The 24,732-nt window shown below is 48.6% G+C and overlaps 2 protein-coding genes across 3 annotated transcripts in view; both read left to right on the forward strand.

The window, feature by feature from the left end:
* Window positions 1–400: 400 nt before the first annotated feature.
* C5AR2 (complement component 5a receptor 2) overlaps window positions 401–24,732 on the forward strand; it is a 53,843-nt gene continuing 29,511 nt past the window's right edge. The window contains exons 1-2 of one of the 2 annotated variants that reach the window (XM_032323911.1): window positions 401–420; window positions 2,900–2,970. Coding sequence is in view for 1 of the 2 variants with exons in the window: in XM_032323907.1 (XP_032179798.1) it covers window positions 2,156–2,363; window positions 2,900–2,970 (279 nt within the window). In the remaining variant the exon portion in view is untranslated. Of the gene's footprint in view, window positions 421–1,844; window positions 2,364–2,899; window positions 2,971–24,732 lie in introns of those variants that run through there. The other variant, XM_032323907.1, reaches the window with a different exon arrangement.
* Window positions 935–1,733, forward strand: INAFM1 (InaF motif containing 1). The gene has a single exon (XM_032323914.1). The coding sequence runs from the start codon at window positions 957–959 to the stop codon at window positions 1,386–1,388; it is 432 nt and encodes a 143-aa protein (XP_032179805.1). The 5' UTR covers window positions 935–956; the 3' UTR covers window positions 1,389–1,733.

Genomic DNA, 24,732 nt, shown 5'->3' on the forward strand with positions numbered 1-24,732 from the left:
TCCCGTGACTTTAGGGAGAGGGAGAAATAGAGGGTGGTGGGGAGGAGTTGGGGAAGGGGCGTGATTGGGTTGTGGGGCCCAGCTGGGGCTTCGGGGGTGTTTAGGCCTCAGGACACTAAGTACGGAGGAGGTCCCGCCGGGGGCGTGGTTAGAATGCCGGCGCTGGGCCAGAAGTCTGGCGGACGGAGTGAGAGCGCAGGATGGCCTTAGATGTGGATGGAGCGGCGAGAGCGGGTTTAGATGGGCGTTCCTAATGCGGGTGTGGGGTGCAGCCCTCGGTCGGGGGCGTGTTCAGTACGGTGCTAGAACTAGTGGAGTGAGGCGGAGGAAAGGGGTGGAGCCTGGACTAGAGAGCGCGAGTCCAGGGAGAGAAGAGGGTGGCTTCGAATGCAATAGATTTCGAGTCTGTTTCGGAGAAAGGCAAGTTAGAAGCGGAGAGGGCCTGCGGGCTAAGGACCGGGGTGCTTTGTGAGGCTTGAACCTCGCAAGGCCGTGGAGCTCGGAGGCGGGGCTGGATGCCTGGGAGAAGTCTAAATCCCGAAAGGGGATGGGGTTAAGGCTGGGGGAGGAGGCCAGAAAGGGGAGGGCGGGGCTAGGCTCTGGGCGGGCTCTCCGGTAAGAGGTGGGCATCACACCGAAGCCTGGCGGTAGTCGGAAGCGCAGGGAGCTAGCTTTGCAGGCCTAGGGCGGGGTCAGAGCTAAGTGAGGGGTGGGGTCGGGACGCTAGTTAAGCCTTAGCTTGATGATGGTTGGCTAGAGACTGGGGAGGGGGCGGACCCAGAGCTCGGTGGAGACCCGCCCGTTTGGGGGCGTGACCATGCTGGCGGGGGCGGGGTTGGACGAGGGAGATTTAGAACGCGGAGGCGGTCCTCCGAGGGGGTGGGTGGCGGGGGCGGGCCAGGGCGCGGGGGCGGGGCCTGCGCGGGCTGCTGCGCGGGGCCCAGTGGGCTGCGGGGATGCGGGGCACGAGCTGCGTGGGCGGCGGCGGCGAGAGCCCGGGTGGCGCCGGGCTGAGCGAAGGCCCGCGGGGCCGCTGGCTGCGCCTCGCCCCGGTCTGCGCCTACTTCCTCTGCGTCTCGTTGGCCGCCGTGCTGCTCGCCGTCTACTACGGGCTCATCTGGGTTCCCACGCGGCCCCCCGCGGGCCCTGCCGGCCCGCCGCCCAGCGCGCCGTCCCCTCCGTGCGCCGCCCGTCCGGGCGTGCCGCCTGCCCCGGCGCCCGCCGCTGCCTCGGTCTCCTGCCTCCTGGGAGCCCCCGGCGGGCCACGACCCCAGCTCGAGCTGCCGCGCAGCCGCCGCCGCCGCCGCCACAGCGACCCCAGCCGCCGCCCGAACCGTCAGACACCCAGAGAGACGCCGGAGGCTGCGGGGGGGCGAGGACCCGGGTAACCCTCCCTTCCAACCCAAGCTGGATCGCCGCCTCTCGATAGCCCGCGCCCCCACGGCGGATGCTCCGTTACACGGTTGGGCCCGGGCTCCCTCTTCATGACATCGCCTAGCGTCTCCGGAGTCGTCATCCAGAAGAATGGGGGTGGGGGCGCCAAGGGGAGCTGGCCCGGGGCCTCGTTCCTCTGCCGTCAGGCCGGGGTCCTCCATCATCTGGCAGAGCCCATCCTGACCTCTGCCTCCTGACACCCTCCCTAGTATTTTGAGCATAGAGCCTACAGCCCACCGCCCTCCTGTCTCAATCTCCGTGTCCATGTCCCTGTGCAATAAATTCCAGCCCCAACTGCCCGGTGCTGTGTTGTATTGTTTGCGAGATGGCTCTACTTTCAAGTTTGTGAGGGGAAGGCCTTACCCGCGTCTGATCTTCATCTCTCTTTCCCTGGGTGGATCGGGTGGCTTCTCCCCTGACCTGGGTGGGGGTGAGGTGGGTGTTCTTCTCTCGCCATCATGTGGTTTTTGGGCCTGGGAGGAGGCTTCTCTGCAATGGGGCGGTTGAAGGTCAGACAGTGTGAAGGACCTCACAGCTCTGCGGATACTTGGGGCAGAAGAGGAGGGCGTCTGGAGGGAGGTAGAGGGTCTGCCCTCCTATTACAACACAGGAGATGAGGGGAGAGATGGGATGATTTCAGGCAAGAATTAGGGTTTGGGGAATTGTGACTACTATAATTACAATGTCAGGGATAGAAGCTCAGTCACCCTGAGACGTCAGGATGCTACTGGAAGGGACTGAGGCCTTCATCCTGGGGGCTGAGAGAGGAGGGTGGACAGGGGTGGTAGTGGGCTTCTCTGCCTCCCTGGAAATCACAGAGGAGGTTACCAGCGCTGTGCTGCCTTTGAAGAGGAGTACAACCTCCCTGGTCTCCATCACTCCTGGTGGACAGAGGCAGAGAAACTTAGGTCCTGCTGAAAGAGTCAAAGGTAGTTTAGTCTTTCTTCCTACCCAGAAGACTGAGGCCTGGCTCTGGGCAGAACATTGGACCCTATAGGCAGGAAGCAGTTTTCCTGTCCAGCCTCGTCCCTTGAACTGGGACTTTCCCAGAAGAGTGAAGCTTAGCCTCCTCCCTCAGGCTGGGACATCTGTGGATGAGGACTGGGCTGAGAATGTCAGTCATTCTGGTTGCCTGCCTTCCTCCCTTCTACCCTTCCAGCACCACTTCTCAGAGGGGGTCTCCAGATGGAAGGGGAACCCAGGAAGACAGTGCCCCTTTATAGTTAGCACAGGTGATGGTTAAAGAGCACTGATTCTGGGGCCAAGATGCCCAGATTCAAATTCCCGCTCTTCCTCCTCTCACTGGCTCTGTGACCTTGGGCAGGTTCCTCAACCTTTCTGGTCCTGTAAAGCGAAGATGATAATAGTACAGAGTTTCAGTGAGGATTAAATAAGCTAGTGATCTGCCTGGAGCCTTTTGAACAGCATCACATGTTCTTTCTCTCCACCCGCTTCTGTCCCTCAGGGATTCAAAAACTCCAGCCTGGATCCCAAGGGACATCAAGTCAATCTGGAGCTTCTGGAGACCAGCAAGTGGTGAGTTGGAGGTGGAGACTGCTGCTGCCTCTCTGTTCCCCCGGGGCTGTCTTTCTAGCTTCCTGCCCTCTTTTCCCCAGCTCCATTTCTCCCCATCCCTCCGTTTCTCTTCCTGTCTCTGTGTCTCCCTCTCTACCATCCTCTCCCGCCCTCCTCTCATGTGTCTCTGCCTGTCTTCCCCTGACCTGTCTCAGTGTAGTATTGGCCTCTGTCCCTCACTCGACTCTCTGACTCACACTCTTGCTTTTCTCTCCCTTTCTTCTCCCTCCCCCATTTTGCCCCCACAGGCCCACCTTGCTCTCCCACCCAAACTACTTTCTCATTTCTTCCCTGGTTTAGCCCCCTCTGCCCTATCGCCTCCCCTGTGCTGGTCTCTCTTCATGATCTCTCAGTCTCTTTTTTGGCCACTGTCTCTTAATTGTAGGCTTAGCAAACATTTACTGCGCCTTTATGATGTGCGAGGCATTATTTTAGGCACTGGGATCACAGCCATGAACAAAACAGGCAAAACTTCCTGCTCTCCAGGGAGCTGACATATTATAGGAGATACAGACAAAAAAATAGGATTAATAACTTAGATATACGTTATGTTCAGTCATAAGAAGCACCAAGGAGGAAAATCATCAGGGTCAAGGTGACAGAGTGGGATGGAGTTGCTGGTCACTGGGCAGAAGTGAGGGCAGGGCCTGCCGATCTCTGAGGTTAGCTTGTGCCAGGAAGTTGAAACAGCAAGTGCGGTGGCCCTTAGGCTCAGGTGCTTGGCTTGTTCAAGGAACCACCATGAGGCCAGTGAGTGAGCAGAGTGAGTGATGGGGAGAGCAGGAGGAGGTGAGCAGAGAGAGAAGAAGGGGGCTGATTGTGCAGAGCCTTGCGGGCTGCCCTGAGGGCTTCGGCTTTTGCTTGGAGTGAGGTGAAGCCATGGGAAGTCTGTGAGCTAAGGAGGGACAGAGCCAGCTTAGCTGTCAACAGGACTTTCTCATTGCGGGGTGGGAAGGAGCGGTACGGGGTGAGGGTGGGAGCCAAGTGGGGAGCCCAGGGGGGAGCCACTCCCGTGGTTCAGGTGAGGGAGGGACGGTGGTGGCCAATGGTGGGTCGATCAGGATAAGATGGTGGCCTGGAAGAAAAGTGGGTGGTCAAAATCCGTGGTGTGTGTAAAGTACACGAAGCATAAAAGTACCATTTAAACCATTTTAATGGAGCACAGGGTTTTGCAACCATCGCGCCTCCACCCCTCTGGTTGCTGTGAGAGGAGGGAGAGAAGGAGGGACTGGGCCAGAGGGCCTGAGGCTGGCACAGGGTCCCGAGGGAGTCGGGGTGGCGGTTTGTTTCTCGGGGTCCTCAAGCAAAGGCTGCCCATCAGAGTGCTGGGTGGGGTGGTAGCGGGCGGGCACTAGTACCCGCCATGCCGTCGCTGGGAGGAGCCTCAGGGAAGCATGGCCTTGGCCCCAGCACGGTGGCGCTGTCGGACAGCTGGGCCCTCAGCAAACCGTTTCTGGTTCTTTCTGTGTATAGAGTCAGCCTCATGCCCGAGCGGCTTCGCAGGGCGCCTCCCTGAACTCCTTCCCATCCCTCGGGGGGACGGAGGCCTGGCCCCTATTGGTGTACTGAAGGACCTTCCTTCAGTTTCATTGGATCAGTGCATGTCACATGACAAACCTGGAGCCAATGCCTGAGCCTGAGCCAACGGTCAGGTGCGGTTGGTTAAGCCTTGGGTTCAACCACTTTACTGGCAAGTGAAGGCGGGATTACTCGGATGGTTTAGGCCAATCAGGACCCATCGCTGGATCAGGCCAAAGTCAGTAGACATCCCTTCTGCAGCCGAGCTGCGAGGGGTGGGACTGCCAGGAGGGGGCGCCGAAGGGTCGCCGTCTGCCCAGTCGCCACCTCCCCGGGTATGGAATCCCAGGTTTACAATCCAAGCTGGAATCTAAGTGCCTGCACTTGCGAGGGGTCTGCTAACAGTACCCCTTGTCCCTTATCCACAGTTCCGAATTCGTAAAAGCTGTGACAACCGAGAAATATTTCTTTGGGGGTAATTTTGGCCCACGTGGTGGCAGGTGAACTAAAGGAGTTATTTACGCTCTTTATTTTATCTCCTTTTGGTGTGAATTTTCACACGTGTTTTGCTGCAAATATATGAACATGTCTGATGGGGAGGGGGCTGCCTCAGGCCCCTGGAAGTGTTACGCAAAATATAGCATTAGCTCAGAATTGCCTTTCTAAAACTGGAGCAGTTCTGAGTTCTGAAATGCATCCGTCCCCAAGGACTTCAGCTAAGGGATCGTGGACCTCTAATCGGGCATGCTGCCAAACCTAGATTCATCTTAATTACTTGTTCAACATTTATTTAATGGCTTTGGGAAGAAACTCATTTTCCAATACAATAAAAAAAGAGAGAATGGGGGTAATTTACTAAGTGCCTTTTGTTAATCATGCTATTTTTAGTGTCGTGTGTGTATGCGTGTGTGACTGTGTGCCCATATGAGAGGCTGGGTCTCTGTGTTACAGTATTGCTGTGTGTGTTTGTGTATGTTTGTGTATATGGGTCTGTATGAGAGTTTGTGTGTGTGAAGGCGTGTTTGACCGTGTGCGTGTGTGTGTGAGTTTGATCTTGTGTGTGTGTGTGTGTGTTTGTGAGAGAGCACTGAGTTGTGTCCGCTACAAAATTACCGAGAAATTTCGCGCCGTCAAGTAATACCTCGTACTTCCACTAGGTGTCGCCTGTCTGCTTCGGCCGGAAGAAACATAAAACTACATTTTTTTGCCTTTTAATCGGGAATTGGTTGATTCTGGCAGAGATGTGTCAGGGACAGTTAGCTCAGGCTCAGCTCAGCTGCTCACAGAGCAGAAGTTCTCAAACTTGTTTCTCTTAGGATTTTTTTTTTTTTTAAGATTTTATTTATTTATTTGTCAGAGAGAGAGAAGGCGAGAGCGAGCACAGGCAGACAGAGTGGAAGGCAGAGTCAGAGGGAGAAGCAGGCTCCCCGCGGAGCAAGGAGCCCGATGTGGGACTCGATCCCAGGACGCTGGGATCCTGACCTGAGCCGAAGGCAGCTGCTTAACCAACTGAGCCACCCAGGCGTCCCACTTAGGATTTTTTTTAACAATCTTAAAAATTATTATTATTAAAGATTTAATTAATTAATTAATTAATTTATTTTTAAAAAAGATTTTATTTATTTATTTGACAGAGAGAAATCACAAGTAGACGGAGAGGCAGGCAGAGAGAGAGAGATGGGGAAGCAGGATCCCCGCTGAGCAGAAAGCCCGACGCGGGACTTGATCCCAGGACCCCGAGATCATGACCTGAGCTGAAGGCAGCGGCTTAACCCACTGAGCCACCCAGGCGCCCCAATTTTATTTATTTGTCAGAGATCACAAGTAGGCAGAGAGGCAGGCAGAGAGAGGAGGAAGCAGGCTTCCTGCTGAGCAGAAAGCCCGATGTGGGGCTTGATCCCCAGATCCTGGGATCATGACCTGAGCTAAAGGCAAAGGCTTTAACCCACTGAGCCACCTATGCCCTCCTACAGCCTTAAAAATTATTGAGGACCCCAAACAGCTCTTGTGTATGTGAGTTGTGCCTATTAATATTTAGTGTTAAATTAAGGCTGAGAAGTTCAAGGGGCGCCTAGCTGGCTCAGTGGGTGGAGCCAGTGGCTCATGGTCTCTGGGTTGTGGGTTTGAGCCCGACATTGGGTATGGAGATTACATAAAAGTAAAAAAAAAGACCGAGAAGTTAAAAAATTTACTTATGGAGTCATTTAAAATAACCATAATAAATTCATTACATTTTTGGTAAATATTTTATTGTGGCAAAATATATGTAACGTAAAATTTACCATTTTAAACATTTTAGGTGCACAGTTAGTGACATGAAGAACATTCACACTGCCGTGCAAGGATCACTACCATTCCTTTCCAGAATGTTTCCATCTTCCCAAACTGAAACTCTGTACCCATCGAACAGTGCTCCCCATTCCCCCTCCCCCCTTCCTCAATCCCAGGTAACCTCTAGTCTATTTTCTGCCTCAGAGTTTGCCTGTCCTATGATCTCATATAAGCCTCATATTATGTACCTCATAGTAATCCAATATTTGTCCTTTTGTATCTTTCTCATTTCACTTAACATCCTGTGGTCAAGTTTCATCCAAGCTGTAGCATGTGTCAGAATTTCCTCCCTTTCTAAGGCCAAGTAATATTCCATTGAATGTATGTATCACACTTGGTTTATCCATTCATCTGTTTTTAAATTTTTTTAATTTTTTTGAGAGAGAGCATGAGCAAAGTGGGGGGAGAGGCAGAGGGAGAGGGAACGAGAGAATGTTTTTTAAACATTTATTTATTTATTTGACAGACAGAGATCACAAGCAGGCAGAAAGGCAGGGAGAGAGAGGCGGGAAGCAAGGTCCCCGCTGAGCAGAGAGCCCGATGTGGGGCCCGATACCAGGACCTGAGATCATGATCTGAGCTGAAATCAAGAGTCAGACGCTTAACTGATCCACCCAGGTGCCTCTGTTGCTGGACATTTGGAAACTCCTTGCATTTTAGCATAAACAACATTTTAAATGAAAAGTGCTATGTTTGGGCGCCTGGGTTGTTCAGTTGATTAAGCATCTGCCTTTGGCTCAGGTCATGATCCTGGGGTCCTGGGATTGAGCCCAGTGTCTGACTCCTTGCCGGTGAGGAGTCTGCTTCTCCCTTTCTCTCTGCCTGTTGCTCCCCTTGCTTGTGCTCTCTCTCTGTGTCAAATAAATAAATACAATCTAAAAAAAAAAAAAAAAAGAAAGAAAAGTGCTGTTTTCCAAAACAAAAAACTTTAATGAGAAGAGTGGCATTATTTCACATTTTTAAATTATTTCACATTTTTGAGAATACTTAATGTCTAGCTCAATAAAAGACAACTGGATTCTCAGAGCTGCTTCTGCATTCGATCTGTTGCAATGTTACAAGTCATGTAGCCTCCGGAAGAATCTGGTTGAAGTCCAGCCAAGTCATGGGAAGTCCCGAGAATGGGTTTTCCAAGCCTGTTAACCCTCCAACCACATCATCCTGAAACTTACACAGTTGTAAAACCGCCTTCAGTCACCCAGATCCTGTACATTTAACATCTGGCGCTGGGTACAATTTCTGACAACATTCCCAGCACCCTCTTGCTATGTGGCCCATGGATCCTAAATAAAATAATCTGGCCGTCCCATAGTCACGCTGCCACTATGTAATGATGTTGAGTCTGTGGGTATACAGCTGGTAACTGTCAGTTTCCTCATTGGGTGATCAAGAATGAAAACCTGTGTGTGACCCACACATACGGATGTTTATTTAGCACAGGCATCTGGGGGGTCGGCTGAGGGTCAGCTGATCGTGCTTGGAAGGCTCTGCTGATCTTGGCTGACCTCTCCTCTAAATCTGAGGTTATCTGGGGCTTGACTGATTGGGTCTGGGCTCCAGCTGGGTGGCTTGATGATCCTGGCTAGGCTCTCTCAGGTGTTGGTGGGTAGGCTGACCTTGGCTAGCCTTGGCAGGTGCATCCAAAGCATGGGACCCACAGGCTATCCCAGGAAGGTTCTTCTAGCAACAGCAGCTGTGTGAGCCCAACTGCATTTCAAGCCCCTGCTTGGGTCTTGTGTGTCTTCCTCCTGCTGGCCAAGCAAGTTGCACGGCCGCTTGGTATAAAGAGTGGGAAGTACATTCCTTCCAAGGAGACGAGATGGATGGAATGACTACTTGTGAAAGTAAGTTGAGCTGCGCAGATGGACCCATCCCAGCCAAGGCTGTCCTAGGGGGAGGCAGGGGGATGGGAGGACCAGGACGCTGTGCTCAAACCTGAAACTGAGAATCCAAGTCCGGGCGTCCGGGCAGGGACGGTGTAAAAAGGCACTGAGGTTAACATCGCACCCCAGAGAGGTAAAGGGTAATTGACGGAGCGGTAAGTGTGTGTGTCGCAGGGTGCGTGTGTGCGTAGATGAAAACCAGGCAGTCTGACTCTACACCGGGCCCGTTTCCCTTTTCCCTGCTCCTTTTGCTTCTCAGCCCAAACCATATGGAAAGCCCGAGTATAGGTACTCTGGCTGGAAATCCCACTGGTGGGGCGCCTGAGTGGCTCATCTGGTTAAGGGTCTGCCTTCAGCTCAGGTCATGATCCCAGCCCCATGTTGAAGGGAGAGATTACTTAAAAATAAAATCTACAAACAAACAAACAACTACCTTCTGCCTTTTCCCCTTCCTTCCTCCCTCCCCTCCCTCCCTTCCTTCCTTCCTTGCTTCCTAAGTGGGCTTCACACCCAGTGTGGAGCCCAGTGTGAGGCCTGAACTCACCACCCTGAGATCAAGACCTGAGCTGAGATCGAGTCAGGTGCTTAGCGGACTGGGTCCCCCCAGGTGCTCCAAATTTGCCTATTCTAGATATTTCATTTAAGTAGAATGTTTCATATCATATTTATTCTTCTGTGTCAGGCTCATGTCACTTAATATGATGTCTTTGAGGATTGTTCATGTCATTGTAAATATCTGAACTTTATTTCTCTTTTATGGGGGGATAATTTATTTATACCTCATTTTGTTTATCCATTCCTCTGTTCATGGACACTTGGGTTGTTCCCACCTTCTGGCTATTGTGAACAACGCTGCACAAGTCTTTGGGTTATTTATCTAGGGCTGGCATTGCTGGGTCATATAATAATTTTATGTTGAAGTTCTTTTTTTTTGAAGATTTTATTTATTTATTTGACAGACAGTGATCACAGGTAGGCAGAGAGGCGGGTAGAGAGAGAGAGGGGAAGCAGGGTCCCTGCTGAGCAGAGAGCCTGACGCAGGGCTCCATCCCAGAACCCTGAGATCAGGACCTGAGCTGAAGGCAGAGGCTTTAACTCACTGAGCCACCCAGGCGCCCCCTATGCTGAAGTTTTTGAGGGACTGCCTGTTTTCTGTAGGAGCTGTAGCCCATGACCTTTTAAATCCCTAAATTCCCTGTGTTAGATCCCTTTATGCTTAAAATACCTAGAGTGATATATATATATATTTTAAAGATTTTATTTATTTGATGGAGAGAGTGAGAGAGCACAAGCAGGGAGAGCAGCAGAGAGAGAGAGGGAGAAGCAGACTCTCTGCTGAGCAGGGAGCCCGATTCGGGGCTTGATCCCAGGACCTGAGGTCACGACCTGAGCTGAAGGCAGACGCTTAACTGATTGAACCACCCAGGCACCCTGGGCTTGTTTTCTCCTTAGATTTATATGAAAGAATAGGATCACAGCTGTCCACCAGTGGCACAAGTAAAACAAAAAGATTGGTTCCAAACCACCCTCTCCATCTACACCGTTTGCATTGGGACTTTGCAGTTCTTGCCCTCAATGTGGGGAGTCAGTTTCCCTACCCCTTGAATTTGGGCTGGCCTTGATCAATAGAAAGTGATATGGTGTCAGTCTTGATTCTGGGTCTCAAGAGTCTGTGTCTTCTGTTTGTTCTCTTAGAAAGTGTCCACTGTCATGGGAGTCATTTTGGGCTCACCTGCTGGAGGACAAGAGACTGTCCTAAGTCACCCAGCTGATATCCTGCCAACTCCCAGAGACAGAGCCACCTCCAGACCCCAGCTGAGGTCATATGTGGTGGATGAGCTCATCCAAGACCAAAAGACCCATCCAGCTAACCCACAGACCTGTGATTCTCATGGGTTTGGAGGCTAGAAGTCCATGATCAGGATGCCAGCAAGTTCCCACGTCCTGCTTTGCAGTCGGCCATCATCTTGTGGTGTCCTCCAGTGGCAGAAAGAGTGAGAGTCCCTGGGATCTCGTGTGTAAGAGTACTGACCCTGGGGGCGCCTGGCTGGCTCAGTCAGTGGAGCGTGTGGCTCTTGATCTTGACGTTGTGAGTACGAGCCCCACGTTGGGTGTGAAAGTGACCTAAAAAAATAAAATTTGGGGGGCACCTGGGTGGCTTAGTTGGCTGAGGTCCAGCTCTTGGTTTTGGCTCTGGCCTTGATCTCAGGCTCATGGGATGGAGCCCTGCATTGGGCTCTGTGCGCAGTGTGGAGTCTGCTTGCATTCTTTCCCTCTCCCTCTGGTCCTCCCCTTGCTTGTGCATGCACGATTTCTTGGATAAATTAAATCTTTGAAAAATAAATAAAATCTTTAAACAAAATAAAGGCACTGATCCCATTCATGAGGGCTCAACTTTTGTGATCTCATCACCCCCTAGTCCCTGCTTCCTGATTCTATCACACTGTGGGATAGGGTTTTACCATACAAATGTGGGAAGGGACACAAGTATTCAGTCTATAACAACAGCAATAGTTAACTGATACACCCTGGGCTCTTCATAGCTCCTCCTAGAGCGACAGTAAAGGTCTGGCAACATGTTTAGCCTTTTTCATCCAGTTCTCTTTTAGGGAGATGCCCAGAGCCTGAGAAATCTCTCTGTTGTCTATCCTTGCTGCCCAGGATGCCTGGGGCTCGGGACTGTGGGTCACTGAAAATTTTCTATCAGAGGACAGAAGCAATGTAGGTGACCACCTAGGAAGCGCTTGCTCTGAATTTGATAAGGACCAAGGGGAGTGTCTCTTGTTATCTGCTTTCTGCTTGACGATGTTCTGTCCCCCACTTCATTGTGATAAGAAGAATCAAATGTTTTTGTAAAGAGAGAAGGGACAGCTGTAACTCTGGAAGCTCTTAAGGCAAAATGTCAGGCAGGGGGCAGGGAGGTGACAGGGGATGGTGCAAGTGGGAGGGTGGGAGCTGAGCTGGCACTGAGACATTGGGGGAAGGGGGCTGTGGCACCTTGGGTAGTGGGGAGTCTCTGAGGCCAAAGGTGAAAGAGAAATGGAGGTGTGAAGAGATGTCAAGAGATGGGGAGATGGAGGGATGCCTAGGTGGCTCAGTTGACTGAGCGTCTGACTCTTGATTTTGGCTCAGATCATGATGTCAGGTTTCCAGGATCGAGTCCTGCATCAGGCTCCTTGCTTAGCAGGGAGTCTGCTTCTCCTTTTCCCTCTGCTGCTCCCCCTGCTCATGCTCCCTCACTCCCTCTCAAATAAATAAATAAAATCTTTAAAAAAAGAGAGAGATGGAGAGATGGAAATATGGAGAGAAGTGGAGGGAGAGAGGTTCCGAGGGAGACAGAACCCTTATAGAGTTGGGAAGGAGGGAGACTGAAGAGAGGAGTGGAGGAAGGGCTGTGATATGGAAAGGAAAAGTGGTCAGGGGCTGAGGAGGAGAGAAACAGAACAAAAAATCAGGAGGAAGACAGGAGACTGACAGGTGGAGAGGGAGGATAAGGGAAAGAAGAAGAGATGGAGTGAAGAGAGAGAAGGGGATGAACATGCCAAGGTAGAAGGGAGAAGGACAGATGGTGGGTCTGATGGGATGAGGCTGGAAGGGCCTGAGTTCCCTGGAAGTGGCTCAGAGACACAAAGCAAGCGAGGGTCAGAGGGTATGGAGAGCCCCCCAGAGGCTGGGTGAAGGAGAGACAGGGAGGTGGGGGGAACCCAGGGAGAGGCAAGGACACTGAGAGACAGTGACACGGAGCAGGGAGGAGGTCTGGGGCTGAAGGAAGACCTGGATGGAGGAGGAACGAGAGGCTGGATGGTGGACAGAGGCCAAGGGAAGAGGGATGGAGAGAAGGAAATGCTGAAATCTGGGCTGACTTAGAGGAGGACGACGCAGAAGAAGAGAGGGGATGAGAATTCTGAGAAAGAGACAAGCAGGTGGTGTGCAGTTAGCCATGGAGAGAGCCAAACCAAGAAATGGAGCAGCATGTGGAGTGGTGTTGGCTGGGAAGAGAAGGGGTGAGGCAGGGAAGTGGAGAAGAGAGAGAAGGAGACAAGGAAACTGGGGGAGGGGAAGTCCTGGGGGGTGGGTGATATCTGGGTTTGGGGAGTGGAAAGAAAGCTGAAGATGGAGAGCAAATGGAGGTAAAGCTTGGGAATTCTGAGAGGATCAGAAGCTGAGAGATCCCCCCCCAAGACAGGAGCATCTGTTGCTCATCCCGAAGACAATGCTTGTGTTTAGTGACTTACAGAACCTGGAAGAGCTGTTATCATCGTGTTCATGACTTATCACAGGGCAAGGAGAGAGGTTCGAGTCAGCCAAGGGGAAGGGTGTGCAGGGTAGCATCTGGGAGAGACCAGGCGTGATCTTCTGCTTGTCTATCCCCACAGAGTTATGGGGACAGTGCGCACCTTTCCTGGCAACATTATGTGACCACACGCACATGGTGTACTGCCAACCAGGAAGGCTCCCCTGAGCCTCGGCATCCGGAGCTTTTGTTGGGGGATCAGTTACCAGGGCAGGGAGCACCGGGGGGCCATGCTTTTGCCTACCACCCCTACAGTGGGCTACAGCTTCACCAGAAAAAGGAATGGGCTATACGTGAACCATGATGGATGACCAGAGCATGAATGAAAGAAGCCAGGAAAGGCAAATCCCCTCCTCCTGGTTGATTCTATGCACAGGTACAACATTCTAGGAAATGGAAACTAATCCCTTGTGCTGGAAGGCAGATCAGTGGTTTCCTGAGGGCGGAGGGTGGAGGGAGTGATCAGTTACAGAGAAGCCCAAAGAACCTTCTGGGCATTATGGAAATGTTTGTTAACCTGACTGTGGTGAAGGTTTCACACATTTCATTCTCGAGATGTGCTGAGGGCAGGCACATCAATTCTACTTTAATGAAGTTTAAAAAATAGCACATAGCAATTCTGTTATATACTCCAATGGATTTAGCAAGAAACAAATTACATGTCTTGCTTTGGTTTTGCATCCTCAGCTTTCACTCAATTCCACAAGCACTACAGTCACGTAAAAAGCTTCATTATGGGGGCACCTGGGTGATGCAGTCACTTGAGTGTTGGACTCTTGGTTTCTGCTCAAGTCATGATCAGGGTTGTTGGATCCGAGCCCTGTGTCTGGCTCCATGCTCAGCAGGGGAGTCTGCTTGAATTCTCCCTCTGCCCCCCCATAAATAAATAAATCTTTAAAAAATAAATAAAAAGCTTTACTATGGTGAGGTGTTTCTCATTTGATCATAACATTCTGACAACAAACCTATGCACTATATATTTTTTGCCCTCGTTTTATAGATGTGGGATGGGTGCAGAGGGGTCAAAAACCTGTCCAGTCACATACAAAGGTTTATCTGCCTGCAAAGACCTCCATGAATTTGGAATTCTGTTTTTAAAATTGAGGTAAAATCGACATATCATGTTACATGAGTTTCAGCTGTACAACCTAACGATTCAGTATTTGTATATATTGTAAAAACGATTGCCACAATAAGTTCAGTTAACATCTGTCACCATACATACATAGTTAACAATTTTTTTTTTCCTTTCTGGTGATGAGAACTGTTAAGATCTACTTCCTTAGCAGTTTTCAAATATATAATCTATTATAATTATAATAATAATTATTACTTATTATTTTAAGATTTTATTTTTGAGTAGTCTCTATGCCCAAGATGGGGTTTGAACTTACAACCATGAGATCCAGAATCACGTACTCTATGGACTGAGCCTGCCCAGGCACCCCTATAATACACTATTTATTATCTATTATACTCATGGTGCTATACCTGGAATCCATGGGACTTAATGTATTTTATTACTGGACGTCTGTACCTTTCGACCACCTTCACCCTGCTTCCCTGCAACCACCAGTCTTTTTTTCCTGTATTTTAAAAAATATTTACATGTAAATGAGATTGTGCAATATTTGTCTGTCTTTGACTCATTTCAGCTTTATGACTTCAAGGTCCATCTGTGTTGTCATAAAAGGGAGAGGTTTTTTTTTTTTAAGGTTTTATTTACTTGAGAGAAAGAGTGCATTTGAGAGAGAGGGGGAGAGAGCATGAGCATGGGGAGAGACAGAGGCAGAGGGAGAAGCAGACTCCCTGCTGAGCAGGGAGCCCGATTCGGGGCTTGATCCCAGGACCCTGGGGTCATGCCTGAACCCCAGGCAGATGCTTAACTGACTGAGCCACCCAGGTGCCCCTCTTATCTGTGCTTGATGCATATCAGTATGTATGTCCTCCCCCAAACAAGATAAGAGTCTAAGTGTGATTTGGCCATCCTTCCATCTACATCCTGCAACTCCCCCGTTTTGACATCAGTGAGTTTTATCTGCACTTGTGTGGACAAGCATTTATTTTTGTGGTCACTACTTATTTTGTTTCTCACCTTGTTTCTAAAACTTGTCACTTCCTCCTGAATTAACTCCTCTTCTTGTTTGTCCTGAGTTCTTCCAAAGAGGGTCTATGGGAGGGGAGTTTTCCGAGTTTTTGAGTATCCCCTTCATTCATCTGGTTATACAATCCTTGTTCAGTCTTTCGTCACATGGGGGATGTTACTGTGTTATCTTCTAGCATCTAGAGTTGGTGTGGAAACGTTGGATGACAGTCTGATTTGTATTCTTTCTTGTGGGAGGGGGATTTCCTTTTTTTTTTTTTTTGTAAGATTTTATGTATTTGTTTCAGAGAGAGTGAGCAAGACAGAGAAAGCATGAGCAAAGTGGGGAGCAGCAGGCAGAAGGAGAGCAGGGAGCCTATGGGAATCGATCCCAGGACTCTGGGATCATGACCTGAGCTGAAGGCAGATGGTTAACCAACTGAGCCACCCAAACACCCCCGTACTCTTTAAAAAAAAAAAAAAAAAAAAAAAGAGTCTCCCTTTTCTGGAGACGTTTGTGGTTTTCCCTAATACTTTGATATTTTAAAACCTGGCTAATATTTATTTTTTTAATCTCCCCCACCCAATCTTTCTTGCTTATCATACAATAAACACTTCAGTATGAGGCATTGTGTCCTTAGTTCTTGGTTGATATTCTTAGTTATTATTTGTAATATTAATATGACTTATAAAATTCTTAGTTAACACTTTTTTTCCAATAGTGTGTCCCTATCTACTCTTTCTTTTCTCCAGAGAGATTCTATAGGATAGAAGTTAGAACTTAATTTTATTTCTTAAAAGATTTTACCTTATTTTAATTATTATTTTCTTTCTTTAGTTAAGAGAGAGAAAGAGTGAGCGAGAAAGAGAGAGCAGGAATAGGGGGAAGGGCAGAGGGAGAGGGAGAAGCAGATGCCCTGCTGAGCAGGGAGCCTTATATGGGGGCTCCAGTCTTGATCCTGGGACTCTGGGATCATGACCCAAGCTGAAGGGCAGATGCTCAACCGACTGAACCATCCAGGCCCCTTATTTATTTGTTTATTTTAAAATTTTTATTGCCTTAAGTAATCTCCACACCCAAGGTGGAGCTCAAACTCAGGATCCCAAGATCAAGAGTCCCATGTTCCACCCACTAAGCCAGCTGGGCGCCCCGGAACTTTCATTTATATCATCCACATATCTCATATTATTACTTTGAGTCTCTCCCTCCCTCTGTCCTGTATGGATGCCTTCAGGGCTAGCATTTTGAGCTCCCTCATTTATTCTTGAGCTGTGTCTATCCTGCCATTTAACACACCTATTGAGTTCTTTATTTCAGCAATTATAGTGTTGATATCCCTTGTCTCCAGTTAGGTTCTACCTCATAACATCCTCTTCTGGCTTGGAATTTTCAATAACCTCCCTTAGTTCTCTGAGGATATTTATTATGCTTGCTTTACCTGCCCCATTAGCTCCACTTCACTGGGTGTTGTTTCTTCCACGCCTGGCTGAAATATGCGAGCCTCCCGGGCATGCCGACAATTTGGTGCTTCGGAAAAGGTAACCCATTCAGTCGTCTTTAAACTTGATAGTTTTACATTATTTTTCTTTGAGCATTGATTTAGAAGTGAAGCAGAGAAACTGATTTCTATTTGTTAAAAAAAAAAAAAGTAGGTAGAGAGCGAATTACTGCATCTGGCCAGAGAAGAGACAATTTTCTGGTTTTTTTAAAAAAGGGAAAAATTGTCAAGGACCATGTGTGGTAGACACTGTGGATCCCTGTCCCCACCTTGGTTCACCCACAGTTGGGGCTGATGTTTTCCAGCACAGAGTGAGCCTCTCAGTTCAGCTTTTTCTGGCTTTAACTTATTTGGACTTCAGGTGCAGCCCCCAAAGTGGGAGGAGATTACGATCTCCCAAGTTGGGGCAACCCATACCCAAAGCAGGATCAGAGAGGTGGCATCAATGCCCAGCTTCCCCATCCTTCCGTGGGAAGATCCTGAGGCATGTTCTGCCTGGTTCCTCATAGGGTCCCCAGCATTGAGCCCCCGGTGCCCACAAACTGTACCGAGGTGACGAACATATCTTTTATTGGCCTTTCGCCCTTCTCTTGGGCTCTGTTCTCTACCTCATCACTCCTGCTTCCTGAGATCAACCCCCAAATAAACTACCATCACCTAAATCATTGTCTCAGTCATTTTCTCTGCTTTTGGGGAAATGTAAGCAAAATTGTGAGTCCTTTCCATATCTTGCCCTATTTTCTTTTTTTTTAAAAACCATTTTCTTTAATTATTTTTTAAAGATTTTATTTATCTGACAGAGAGAGAGAGACAGCGAGAGAGAGAACATTAGCAGGGGGAGTGGGAGAGGGAGAAGCAGGTTTCCCACTGAGCCCAGAGCCCTATTTGGGATTTGATCCCAGGACCCTGGGATCATGACCTGAGGTGAAGGCAGATGCTTAATGACTGAGCCACCCAGGCACCCGGAAGATTCTATTTTTAAGTAATCTCTTCACTCAACATGGGGTTCGAACTTACAACCCCTAGATGTAGAGTTGCACTCTCCACCTACTGAAGTGCCCCTGACAGCAGCTTTTTTAGTAATCGTCCCAAATCAGAAATGACTCGAATGTCCTTCAGACTGACTAACAAATAAACCATCTGTCCCCCATCAGTACAGCAGAATACCGCTTAAGGTTAAGAGGGACTTTTGCTACACACGGTGACAGGGATGAAATTTAAATGTATTGTGCTAAGTGAGAGAAGTCGGTTCAGAAAGCTGCGTACAGTATGGTTCCATTTATAGAACATTCTGGAAAAGGCAAAACTCCGCTGATGGAGAAGAGATCAGTAGTTGCCTAGGGTTACAGGTTGGGGAGGGGCTGACTACAGAGAGGCAGCCTGAGGGACTTTTCTGGGGGTGATGAGACTCTTCTGGATCTCATTTGTGGTGGTGGTAATTCAGCTCAGGGTTTTGTCAAGATGTATAGGACTGCATGTCCAAAAGAGTGGAGTGTGTTGTAATAACGTCAAAATAAATGAACACAAAAAAGGTATGTTAAGGGGCACCTGGGGGGCTCAGTCAGTTAAGCATCTGCCTTCAGCTCAAGTCATGATCCCAAGGTCTTGGGATAGAGGCCCCACATTGGGCTCCTTGCTCAGCACACAGAGGGGGGCTGCTTCTCTCTCTGCCTCTCTTTCCTGCTTATGCTCTCTCTCTCAAATAATTAAATAAAATCTTTACAAAAATATCTTACAATTGACATTTTAGGATCAGAGATGCTCACACTTTTCACATCTGTGCTATTTTAAGATTAGAAACTTCTAGAAAGTTCAGAGTACTAATTACCATGTTCTGTATTCAGTCAGGCCTGGCACTTCTCATTGTGATCTGGCTTGGTTCTTGGGAATTGTGTGGGGTACTTTGTCTTGCTGATGATGCTCTTTTCCCACGGCCTTCCAGAGGCCCTCTGCCTGACACAGCTTGGCCCCTGGCCTTCTCCCAGCCTCCCCCACCCCCCCGCCCCTGCCCTGGGCTTCCTGTCACCACCTGGTTCCCCACTCAGCAGGGGCTGGAAGCTCTGGGACTCAGTCTGGGCAGGGTCAGAAGATCCTGATCCTGGTTGGGTGTGGGCCTAACCACTGCTGCCAGTGGGGCCACCACATCCTTCCTCAGGGGACCCTGTGGCCACCACGTGGGAGCCTCAGGGTGAGTGGCCAACATGTGTCTTGCTTGGGGCTTCCTGTGGTAGCTGGCAGGGTGGTGGCTGGCCACAGCTGCTCCTCTTTGGGCCATGGAGGCTCAAGCCACACACTTGGCCCAGCCAACTTCAGACACCAGGAGATGTGAGTACAAATTAAAGTGTCTCAGGGCACCTGGTTGGCTCTGTTGGTTAAGCCTCTGCCTTTCAGATCAAGGAAAAGCAAGTTTCCACTCCCTAGACCCACTCAGCCCCACACCCCTTACAATTTCTACCCCCCAACAAGAATGTCTATCTGGGCTTATGACAGCAAAATCTAGTTTTGTCTGTCCTTGAACTTTTTTTTTTTTTTTGAAGATTTATTTATTTAGGGGTGCCTGGGTGTCTCAGTCATTAGGCTTCTGCCTTTGACTCAGGTCATGATCCCAGGGTCCTGGGATTGAGCCCCACATTGGGCTCCTTGCTCAGCAGGAAGCCTGCTTCTCCCTCTCCCACTCCCCCTGCTTATGTTCCCTCTTGCTGTGACTCTTTCTGTCAAATAAATAAAATCTTTAAAGAGACACATTCATTTATTTTAGAGGGAGGACTGGCAGAGAGAGAGAGAGAGAGATAATCTCAAGCAGGTTCCACTCTGAGCAGGGCGCCCAAGCGGGACTCAATCCTATAACCCTGAGATCATGACCTGAGCTGAAATCAAGAGTTGGTCGCTCAACTGTCTGAGCCACCCAGGCGCCCCTCTGTGAATTCTTTATGGAGTCTAGGTACAAATCCTTCGTTGAAGATAAATAATGTACCTTCTTGCACTCTCTGAGTCATCAGACCTGCTACCAATTTTCTTTCTTTTTTTTTTACTCTCAGGGCAAACTGAAAGAATCTCAGCACTTTATTTTGAAACTCCCAGTCTTTCTAACTACTAATAAGAACAAATATCAGCAACATAAAAAAAAAATCTTTCATCCTTCCTCCATAATTTCAGGAAAGCAGATATGATTCTGCATCGTAAAATTGCCCCTATAAATACTATTTCTAACAAAGGAAACTCTTTTAATTTTTTTTAATTTTTATTAAAATAATTTTTTTAAAATTTATTTGTTTGACAGACAGAGATCACAGGTAGGCAGAGAGACAAGCAGAGAGAGAGGCAGAGAGAGAGGAAGGGAAGCAGGCTCCCGGCCAAGCAGAGAGCTTGATGCGGGTCTCAATCCCAGGACCCTGGGATCATGACCTGAGCTGAAGGCAGAGACTTAATCCACTGAGCCACCCAGGCACTCTTTTAACAAAGGAATCTTATAAGACATCTAAAACTTCAGATTTTGTTGTGTCCTATGTAAGTAGCTTTAAAAAAAAAAAGATTTTATTTATTGCTCAGAGAGTGAGAGAGGACAAACTGGGGGAGGGGAGGAGGGAGAGGGAAAAGCAGACTCCCTGCTGAACAAGGAGCCCCACACATGGCTCTTTCTGAGGACCCTGGGATCATGACCTGAGCCAAAGGCAGATGCTTAACCTGCTGAGCCACCCAGACATCCCTATGTAAGTAACTTTTAACCCCCCAAAACTCCATCATTATGATCCATTGATAGGTAATAAAACATTTACCTGTGTCCAAAGAGACTTCTGACTTTTCCTCAGCTCCTAAAAGGTAACTGAAGCCCTTGGAATGAAGCCTGATAAGACTGTCTTGGTTTACATGGAGCCTTGGGCAACTCCAGATGGTCTAACAATGTGATTTAAGGTGGGGGGTTTTAGGTCACATGGTGTCAATCAGCTAGACCTCCAGAGGGGCTGGAGACTGAGACCAGCTACAGTGGTGACCCACCAGGTTTACGTGACTAAGCCCTGGCAAAGACTGGACATCAAAGCTTGGGTGGGCATCCTGGTAGGCAACATTCAATCTGTATCGTCACACACTGTTGCTAAGAAAGAACTGTCTGGGGGCGCCTGGGTGGCTCAGTGGGTTAAAGCCTCTGTTTTCAGCTCAGGTCATGATCCCAGGGTCCTGGGATCGAGCCCCACATTGGGCTCTCTGCTCAGCAGAGAGCCTGCTTCCTCCTCTCTCTCTGCCTGCCTCTCTGCCTACTTGTGATCTCTGTCTGTCAAATAAATAAATAAAAATCTTAAAAAAAAAAGAAAAGAAAAGAAAAGAAAGAACTGTCTGTGTCTCTGTGGAGGGAGGACAAGTGGAAACTCTGAGTACCAAGTGCTCCTGATCTCTGCTCCCTGCATGTCTTCCCTTGGCTGTTTACAGTCTCTGTCCTTTGCATGTAATAAACTGTAACCATGAGCACAACAGTTTCCAGACTCAGAAGTGAGGGTGGTCTTGCGGACCGTTCAGCATCTCATAGTTGTCTGACTTAATAACAGAAGAAATTTATTGGCCCATTCTTCTTCTCTCACACATTTTCCTCTGCTAGATTTTTTTCTTTAAGATTTTTTTTAAAAGGTTTTATTTATTTGGAGGGGGCACAAGCAGGGGAGAGGCAGAAGGAGAAGCAGGTTCCCTGATGAGCAAGGAGCCCAATGTGGGGTTTGATCCCAGGACCAAGGGCAAATGCTTAACTGACTGAGCCACCCAGGCGTCCCATCTTTTTTTTTTTTTAAGTTTATTTAAAATTTTTTTTAGTAATTTCCACACTCAGTGTGGGGCTTGAACTCACAATTGATATCAAGAGTCACATGGCCTTCTGACTGAGCCTGCCGGGCACCCGATACTCTTCTAGGTTTCTTATTTTGGCAGTAATAAATAAGACTGTCATTTAAAATTAAAGCTGCCCTTCCTGATGCTGTTTGTAACTGACTTCTGTGGTCTTCTAGAATGTATCTTCCCATCTGCCCACCAGAAAGGAGTGTTCACAGGATGCAAGAACACCTAGCTCACAGCGGCTTTTCTCTGCCTCCCTTGCACCAGGCATGGTCATGTGACACATTCTAGCCAGTAGGCTGTGCAGTAGGAAGAGCATGGGCAGCAACAGAGTCCCACCCTTAAAAGGATCACCCATCTGCGCCCCTCCTTCTTTTCCCCCTTACTGTTAAGGGGTGTTAAGTAAGGTGTCTAGGGGTACCTAGGTGGCTCAGTGGGTTGAGCATCTAACTCTTGATTTCAACTCTGGTCCTGATTTTGGAGTCCTGGGAGAGTCCTGAGTTAGGCTCCCTGCTCAGTGGCGGGTCTGCTTCTCCCTCTCTCCTGCTCCTCCCCACTACTCATTCTCTCTCTGTCTCTCTTTCAAATAAATAATAAATCAAATCTTTAAAAAATGCTTGTATACAGGCACCAAAGTATGTGTATAAGGATGTGCACAGTGGTATGAACAAAAGGGTTGGAAACCACCTAATTCCACCAATAGGGAAATGATTAAATAAACAGCTTTCCAGCGAAGAATGGATTTGTTATGCCGTTAAAAATGGACAAAAGGTGTTTTTAAATGTATTTAAAAAAAAAACATGCTTTGGGAAGCAAAAGTGATAAGAGAACCTTATTGGAACAACTGGGGAAATTTGAAGGAAGATGGGGGATTGTATCAGTAGTACATTTCCTGCTTGCCCTGTGGTGAAGAGCCACGGGGTTTCCAGCTTACCCTCAAGTGATTCTGGAGGAAAATGCAAAAATAGAGATATATAGATTTTTTTTTTAAATATTTTATTTATTTATTTGACAGAGACAGATCACAAGTAGGCAGAGAGGCAGGCAGAGAGAGAGAGGAGGAAGCAGGCTCCCTGCTGAGCAGAGAGCCTGATGCGGGACTCGATCCCAGGACCCTGAGATCATGACCTGAGCCCAAGGCAGAGGCTTTAACCCACTGAGCCACCCAGGTGCCCCGAGATATATAGATTTTAATGCAGACCTTCTCTGTCAGCTTCCCAAGGCTTCCCAGCCCCCACCATTGGGGGAGCCAGTTTCTTAAGACAAATATCTCTCCCTTCCACCCTCTTCCTCCCTCCCCCACTGCCTTCATCTTTTTTTTTTTTTTTTTGAGATTGATTTATTTCAGAGAGAGAGAAAGCAGGGGAGAGGAGGAGGGAGAGAGAGAGAGGGGGAGAGAGAGAATCTCCAGCAGACTCCCCGCTGAGCAGGAACCCAGATGCCGGGCTCCATCTCATGACCCCGGGATCATGACTGAGCAGAAATCAAATCAGTTGCTCAGCTGACTGAGCTGCCTGGGTATGCTCTTCTTTTAAAATTTTATTTATTTATTTATTTATTTATTTATTTATATCTGAGAGAGATGGGAGAGGAGCAGAGAGAGAGAGAGAGAGAAAATCTTCAGTCGACTCCCCCTTGAGTGCCCAGCCAGAGGCAGAGGGTGGGAGGGGGCCTGGATCCCTTGACCCTGATATCATGACCTAAGCTGAAATCAAGAGCCCGCCTTCCCCCAAGCATACAGTGAGAGCATAGTAAAGAAAGCACCCGGGGTGGGGGGGGCAAATGCAATAATGAGTGAATCTGGGTGAAGAGCATACAGGTGTTGCTTTTATTCTCCTTGACACTTCCAATTTAAGTTCCAATTAAATCACATCAAAATAAGTTGCAAGAAAAAAAAATCTGAGTTGATAGCTTCACCAAGGGTCTAAGATATAGAAAAAGTTAAGAACCTGGGATGTGGGGCACCTGGGTGGCTCAGTGGGTTAGCGGTTCGGCTCAGGTCATGATTTCAGCGTCCTGAAATCAAGTACCTGGTCACTCGCCCTGCTCAGCCTCTCCCTCTGCCCCTCCCCTTGACTCATGCTCACTTCCTCAAATAAAGATAAATAAAATCTTAAAAAAGAAAAATAACCCATAATTTAAGGCAATACACAACTTTGTTCCAAAATCCTAAAAAACATCAAGGGGGTGTGACCTGGCTTTCTGAGTCTCCCCCAGCTCAGGCGCCCCCCTTGAGGCCAGAGTGTGTAACAACACCTCTCAAAGGGCACAAAAACCTCACCAAGGAACCTTCCAAATCCGTGCTGAGTCCTGTAGAACCCCCACGCGGCTTCATTTAGCGCAATTAAAACTTGCCGAACATTGTCCACCTGCGTGTCTGTCCCCAAATACAATTACCACACTTTTAAAAGTCTAGCACACTCCAAGCTCACTAGGAGTTTCGGAAGGATGGAGTGGAGACTTTTCACTTTAAAAAAGAAAAAAAAATTTTTTTGGTTTGAGTAGTGTATCTCTGCATTGCTCAAATGTTTGCAGTGCTCATGGACTACCTTTGCCATGAAAAGAAAGCTAGATATTTTACAAGGTTTAAGGCTGCTGGAGAAAAATGCTATTTGTGGAGAAAAGACCTGGGTGCTTTATTCCAGAGCTGCTGAAGAGCACAGGAAAGGGGCACCTGGGTGGTTCAGTGGGTTAAGCATCTGCCTTTGGCTCAATCATGCTCTGAGGGTCCTCTGGTCGAGTCCTGGTCAGGCTCCCTGCTCAGCAGGAAGTCTGCTTCTTTCTCTGCCCCTACCCCTGCTCCTGCTCTCTCTTGTTGCGTTGGCCAGCGCTACAAATCGACCAGGAATGTGAGAGTAAGAGGATGAAGAGAAGAACTCGAGAAGCAGAGAGATGGGGGCAGGAGGAGCACTGAGGAGGATGTCCCACGGTGCTAAGTTTATTCAAAGCACTAAGGCCATATATAGTGATAATAGGAAAAGCAATACACCTGTGTCTAGTTAAACAACCACGAGTTTCCATAATAAGTTTCACATTTAACTAGAAGCAGACCTCGTGACGCCAAATGGCTGATGCCAGTACAATTGTTCTGTATTGATACAGCAACCCTGAAAGTGATTTATGGGCTGTACTAGGGCAGCAAGGACCGGCAACGAACTTCTGACCCCAACCGAATTGTTCTCATTTGTTTAGCCAACATGTGGGGAGTCACGTAGGCGAGCGCACAACACATAGCACAGACCCTTTCTCGGTGCTACTCAACTTCTCCCATCCTAAACCTTTTGTTAGGTTATTCAG

Source organism: Mustela erminea, chromosome 19, assembly GCF_009829155.1.
Source record: "Mustela erminea isolate mMusErm1 chromosome 19, mMusErm1.Pri, whole genome shotgun sequence".
NCBI lineage: Eukaryota > Metazoa > Chordata > Mammalia > Carnivora > Mustelidae > Mustela > Mustela erminea.